This window comes from Protobothrops mucrosquamatus, unplaced genomic scaffold (genome assembly GCF_001527695.2).
Source record: "Protobothrops mucrosquamatus isolate PMUCROS unplaced genomic scaffold, P.Mucros_1.0 scaffold481, whole genome shotgun sequence".
NCBI lineage: Eukaryota > Metazoa > Chordata > Lepidosauria > Squamata > Viperidae > Protobothrops > Protobothrops mucrosquamatus.
Window position 1 is genome coordinate 465,644 of NW_015386801.1, and position 6,442 is coordinate 472,085.

At 37.9% G+C, this 6,442-nt stretch overlaps 1 protein-coding gene across 1 annotated transcript in view; it reads left to right on the forward strand.

Moving 5' to 3' along the window:
* SPEG (striated muscle enriched protein kinase) overlaps positions 1-6,442 on the forward strand; it is a gene marked incomplete at its 3' end in the record, with an annotated part of 116,691 nt that overhangs the window by 47,330 nt on the left and 62,919 nt on the right. Inside the window, 1 exon segment of the mRNA XM_029284274.1 lies at positions 5,535-5,624. Within this exon segment, the coding sequence (XP_029140107.1) occupies positions 5,535-5,624 (90 nt within the window).

The window sequence follows — 6,442 nt, forward strand, 5'->3', positions numbered from 1 at the left end:
AGCGGTCACTCACGGCGTTTTGGACGCTTCACGCATGGTGCGTTGCATTACTTCTGCCCTTCCCTTTTGGGGTGGATGAGGAAAATAGAAGGGTGGCCATGGGCCAGATGCAAAAGAAGATGCAGTTTTGCACCTTTACATGTCTGTGCAGACACAATGTAACGTGTCACTTGTATTTACTGCACCGCCATTACAAGTCAGAGCCTCTCTTCTTCTTAATACCCGTGTTTCTTAATGGAAGAGATTGGCTAGGAAGAGTCTAGATGGGTTTTAAGGCTCTGAAATATCTTCCCTTAGCAATCCGCATTGGTTGTGTTTGCAAAAAGAAGTCACACCCATTTTCACCCCAGTCCAAAGGTAATTGATTTGTAGTTTAGTATGTGTGTATAAATCCATTGGTTAATCCATGGGTTGATTAATTGAATTAATTCAGTAAATCCTTGTTAATTATGTGTTAGTTTGTGGCATGATAAAGTGATGCTTCAGCAAGCAAATTTATCTAGGACGAATAGAAATATCTGTTCAGCTTCAGCAGGACGCAAGTGTTTCACGGATCACAATTAGAAAAAACCTTGGTCTAATAGGACCACTCCAATTGTAATAAAATAGTGAGCAAGTCTTTGAATTCTCCAGAATCTGAGTCTTAATAAAGGTATTTCCACACTATAGAAAGTTGACTATGTGTGTGTGTGTTATGGGCAAAATGATTGCTTTTTATTTCTACACAGAGTGACATTAGCTTCCATATTCAACTTCTAGACAAAGTTGGCATGTGTAATTCTGTAGATACATTACTATTCCCCAAAATTTGTCTGCAGGGCCAAAGATTTCCCACTTCTAGGTTAGACAGTTTTGAAGAGAGAGAGCTGGTTATTAGCTATAATAACTAAAAATAGAACCCACGTCATCAGAATCAGTGCAATTTACATTATTAGTTGTTGGGGATAAAATAAAGAGGTTGCTTCTCACCTTCGCTCTCTCTCTCTCTTTATGAATTTCATCATAGTCTATGGTTAGCCAGTTTTGAAAATGAAATACTACAGGAGAATTCTGGCTTGACCTAATAAGTTTAGGCTGTTATCCTATCCCCATTCGCAAAGAGTCTCACTGAATCAGTGAAACCTATTTCTGAGCCAGCACCTAAAATATTCCATTAGTCAAATAATGTGGAGGCAAGCACCTCTTCAAGAATGGCATTTACTTTATTTGCATGGCACTTTCTTGAGAAGGGAAAGTGCAATCTGTGGGAGAGGTGGAAATGGTGTGAGGGAGGGAAGAATATCCAACTTCTATAGGTATATTTGAATAGGCTCTCTAAAGCATTCATTAAATTCTTAGGGATATGTTTTTCAAACGTCCCCTTCTTTCAGCCCATGCCTTTTGGACCATCAGCTTCTTTGTTTTGCTTTCTCGGAAATTACCATAGCTATTAGATTCTATTTTTCAGATATGTACTCTTATATGAATACATGTTTGGGATTTTACATATTGCACCCGAGCCTTCTCTTGCTATATTTATATGCAGTGCTGGTCTAATAATGTTCTCTGCATATAGCATTACAGATTTCTTTGAGGTTTACTCGACATAGATGTTGCATTCCATAATATTTTGGGATATTCTAAGCCTGGGCTGGTTTGGCAATCACACTTCATTGACGTGTGTCTCTCTTTCTTGCTGCCCCTATGGAAGCGAAGTTTTCCGCTCCTGCAGAAAGCAAAGTTACGGTAGGAACCATGTTGTTTTCCTAATTTGTCATTTTATAGTATTTTATTATGTTTTGAATGCATTCTTTGGAATATGTGGAGAGGAAGATTCTTATGCTATGATAATATACTGTTTATATAAACATAATATAGCCAACCTTTTTGGCATCAATTCCTCATTAAATTTTTTCATTATTTAAGGTTGATGATTCTATCAGCAACAGAGATGAATGAATGTTATGTTTGCATGATACTCTTAATTGCAAAGTAAGCAACTACATTTTTATTTAGTGTATTATGCAAATCCAGCTCACATAGGTTGTTCATGGTTCCACGTGAATGCTTGGTTGTATAAGCCATGGGTAAGCAGCTTGTGCAAATGCAGCCAGTAAGGCCAAAGTATGTGGCATACTTTTAAACTTCTTTTATCAACAAAATTCAGGTTTTGAGAGGAAAAGATTGATGGAACAACTTGACACATATTTTTTCTTCCAATTCTTTGTTATATGTATCATAAATGTTCAGTTCTTGATCTGATTACTATTTACTTCTGTGGCTTCTGAGCAATCATCTGCCACCTTCCCTATCAGTTATTTAAACTTTCCCATTGTGAATTCTCCTTGCTCAGTAAAAACACAGTGAAAGGCTGCAATTGCCAGAAAAATGTAAGTATTGTGTAAAAAAGGGATACCGGGACATTGCTGCTTACTCAGCTGCATATGTTTTTTAACTTTAAAGTTCAATACTTTAATAATTCTTCTGGCTCTTCTCTGGAAATCTGCAGTAGTCTTTTTCCCCCCGAACTTGAACTTGGAAAGGAAATGCTTTTAGAATGCACTGAATCTCCTTCGATAACCTTCTAGATTTTTTGAGAGGGAGAGGAGGATTAAATCAACAAGAATGGCATTATATAATAGCTATATGGTTCAATTTTGACAAAGCCCCTTATAAGGGCTTCTGAACAAATTCAGGATAGGGGACAGGAGTTTTTATGTATTGGTTACTGAAAGCACTGAGTAGCATTAAATGGATAACTTTCAAAGTGGAAAAACATTCAAAGTGGAATTTGTCTGGAATTAGAGTTGGGATCCTTACTTTTTAGTTTGTGTAGAAACAAATTAGGAATCAACAGTGAGCTGCGAAGAGGCTAGATTTGCTCTTCATATAAAACAGTTCAGGGTGATAAAATCAATGGGGGATTCTGAGACTCCAAAAATATCTCTCTAACTGGGTTAATAGCTGTCAAAGTAGCAAATGCAATTTAGTCCAAGCAAGTATCAAGAGAAGTGTGTTACCCCACCTCCCAAATTATTGCCACATACACATATATTAATACAATTGACATGCACTGATCAAGAAAGGGGTCCCAAAATCAGGACTGGTAGGTCACTGAAAACGTGGTACATAATCACTGAAAAGAACTGCAGTTATTAAGGAAATGGAAAACAAAACAACAAATACACTCTTTTACCTTGCTAGTCATGCCATACCATAAAGAACAGTGGAGGACAGCTACTCCCTTCCTGTGCTTCTTTGTGTTCATCTGGTGGATTGCAACATGTGACACAGCATGCCGCTAGACTGATAATTGACCGGATCCCACCAGGGTTTTTTATGGACTTATGTTTTCTGAAATTGCTGCTTACCTAAAGAACAAGCTATATGTTCTGGGCCATTTTCCTCTGACCTTTTTATGCAATTGAAAAAGATATCACAAAAGAGACAAATGAAATGGAGGAAAATTGATTGGAGAGAACATCATCCAATTCCTGCTCCTTATTTTTCTATCCCTGAAACAAAACAAACCCAAAAATCATTGCATGGGGGAAAAAGCGTATGACTCTTCTTTTTCTCGATCCTCTGATATGGAGTTAAGAACTTTGGTGTGGATCTGAACTGAAAAACAGCAGGGAAAACTGTCTTTTAAATCGTCTGCTGGTCCTCTGATTCAGTTTATTCCAGACGTGAGATGTTATGCAATCTCTAGTCTGGACCACAGTAGCTCCGACCTTGTGAAAAACCTTTAAAAGGTAATGATTTGGATCTGAACAGAGGCAGGAAGAAAGGAAATGACTAAGCCTTCTCTTGCTAGAGATTTCCTTCTAATAACTTTCTTCCTGCTGCTTTTGGTATTTTAAATTTTGGTTTGATGTGCACACACGGTTTTGGAATTCTGGAAGAGATGTGCGTCACACACTTTCTTCTGAGGATACTTGCCAAGGAGAGAGGACCTCTGCGCTTCTTGCAGTTTAATTTTCTAGTTTCACTCCCTAGTCAAACATCCTAGCAGGGGACAAGTTGTTGAGAGTTGGAAGCATGAACTGTAAGACCACCATTCGTGTTGTAAGCCCCTTTCCCTCTTTATGGAGAATGCCAAGGTGGTTGTTCACCAACATGTTTCAAAATGGGCAAATTTAAAATAAAAATGGAAATGCCACAGTGAAAAGAGCAGAGGTCAACTCCTGGTTGGGTGCATGGAGATGAAAAGTATTGCACCTACCGTCTTTCCCTCATTAAGGAAGATCATCTGAGGAAGAAGCGGACATGGAACATTTACAAATGGAAAATGATGCCATTTTCTCCCTTCTAAAAAAAGCCTTTCTGGAGGCAGTTTTGGATTTTCCAAATCAGATCCTGGGTGCTAAGCTACCTGACAACTATTTTATATGGGGGTTTGTTTCCCAGAACGACTTTCCTTTCTGATGCTACTCAATAATTCATTAATACTCTTAGAGAAAATAGAAAAGACACTCAAAATAAATAATATGAATGTTCGTTTATAATAATGAAAAACAATTATATATAATTGGCCTTGAAAATGTGTCTTCCCTACATAAAATCAATAAAGGAGACAATTTAATTCAATTAATGTTGATTGCTAATTCTTAATTGAACATTCTCCATACGTTTGGACATTTTTGTCAGCTTCCCAATATTTAGCTAGACATTTTTTATAAAGACAAACATTTTTGCTGCCAACATTTCAGCTGTGACCACTAGATTCCAAAATAGTTTTAGTTGAGCTTGTTGGATTGATATTAGAATTTCCGAGCAGAATTAAGATGAGAAATTATGGGATAATTTAACATTAATCCTATAACAACTAAGAAGAAGCTTGCCACCAAAGGTCTTTTATCATTGGCAGTATACTGTAAATGAAAAAAAAAAATCACTTTGCAATAATCTCCATCTATCTGTCCTTATATCTATGTCTGTATATCTGTCTATTTTCAGGTATTCATACTTGTTTAAAACAGCCTTTTACACATCATAAATATCATATGCTTTCTGAAAATGGTCTATTGGATGCTTTTTCCCCATCCAAGCAAGCAAGAATTTCTATCTTTTATTCCATGCTTGTTTATATATATGTATGTGTGTTTGTGTGTATGTGTATCATGTGCATATGTATATGTATATCTATCTAATTTATATTAAATGTTTTGTATGCCGTCTTAATCAAAAGCTGGCCACCTGAAAACTGTTACCATTGAAATCCTAAATTAATTATTTAAAAGAATCCTGTAAGCAAAAAAGCGTTACAAAATCTAAGAATTATGATTTGCCAGCAGATGCTTGGATCTTTCAAATTAATTTTTGTCATACATATTTCACTTATTTGCAGAGTTAGAAATTTGCCTTATCCTTTCATTTTTCCAGGTGCTAAAAGATGGACTTTCAAAATCTTATCAAGAATATCTGAGCCAAATGAACTCTCTTTATAGCTGTTTTGCCTAGTTCTGATAAATCTGATTGAGCACCCAGGTTAAAGACATGCACCAACTTCCCCATTAAGGTTCTCTATTCACCTTGTTCTTTCTCTTGCTTAGACTCGGAGCCGGGAGAAGATGATGCCAGCAGTACACAGGTGACCCAACGCAGCCATCTACAGGATGAGACGACTTACAGCTCCCCTACAGGTGAGCAGAAGCCAGGCAGGGAGTTGCAAAGTATTATGAGCAGAACTGAAAGTATATCTGAACCCCCTGAAGACATTTGTGCTGATGTCCCAGGCTGCCTGCCACTGTAATTCCAGCCTGCAACTTCCCTTGTTATTGTTCCCTTATGATTTGCATAACAGTTTTGATGTGATTCCCACCTCAAAATGAAGTGAGACACTGACACTTATTTTCATCAGTTACAATCACACACAAAAAAAGGGGTTACAGTTCTGTAGGCAGCTCTGGGAATCTCTGGTTTCCATCCAAATTTCCATTCCTTGTCTAAAATCTTTTTCTTGAACTCCTGGGAGATGGAACCTTACATAGATATTACAGGCTACACAGTGTCTATACAGAGAAACCATACATATTTGACTTGTCCACCACAGGCAAAAAGGATGTGAAAACTATTTTATTCTGACCTATTTTTGTCCCTAGTATCTGGGTTTCTTTGACCATGAGCCTCTGTTCAGCCTCTTGCTGGTCACTAATGAGAGTTACTGCTTCCCTGTGAGACTACTCGCTTGGTAACATCTTCCCTCAGAGCCAGGGCATACTGACCATACAGAACTTTAATAAATAAGGTGATTTTATATCAAACCATATGGAAACGGTCTATCTAGACCCTCTCCAGTCGGGCTTCAGGCCGGGATACAGCACGGAAACGGCATTGGTCACGTTGGTAAATGATCTCTGGAGGGCCCGGGACAGGGGTTATTCCTCTGTCCTTGTTCTTTTGGACCTCTCAGCAGCTTTTGATACTGTGGACCACAGTATCATGCTGCGGCGGTTGGGTG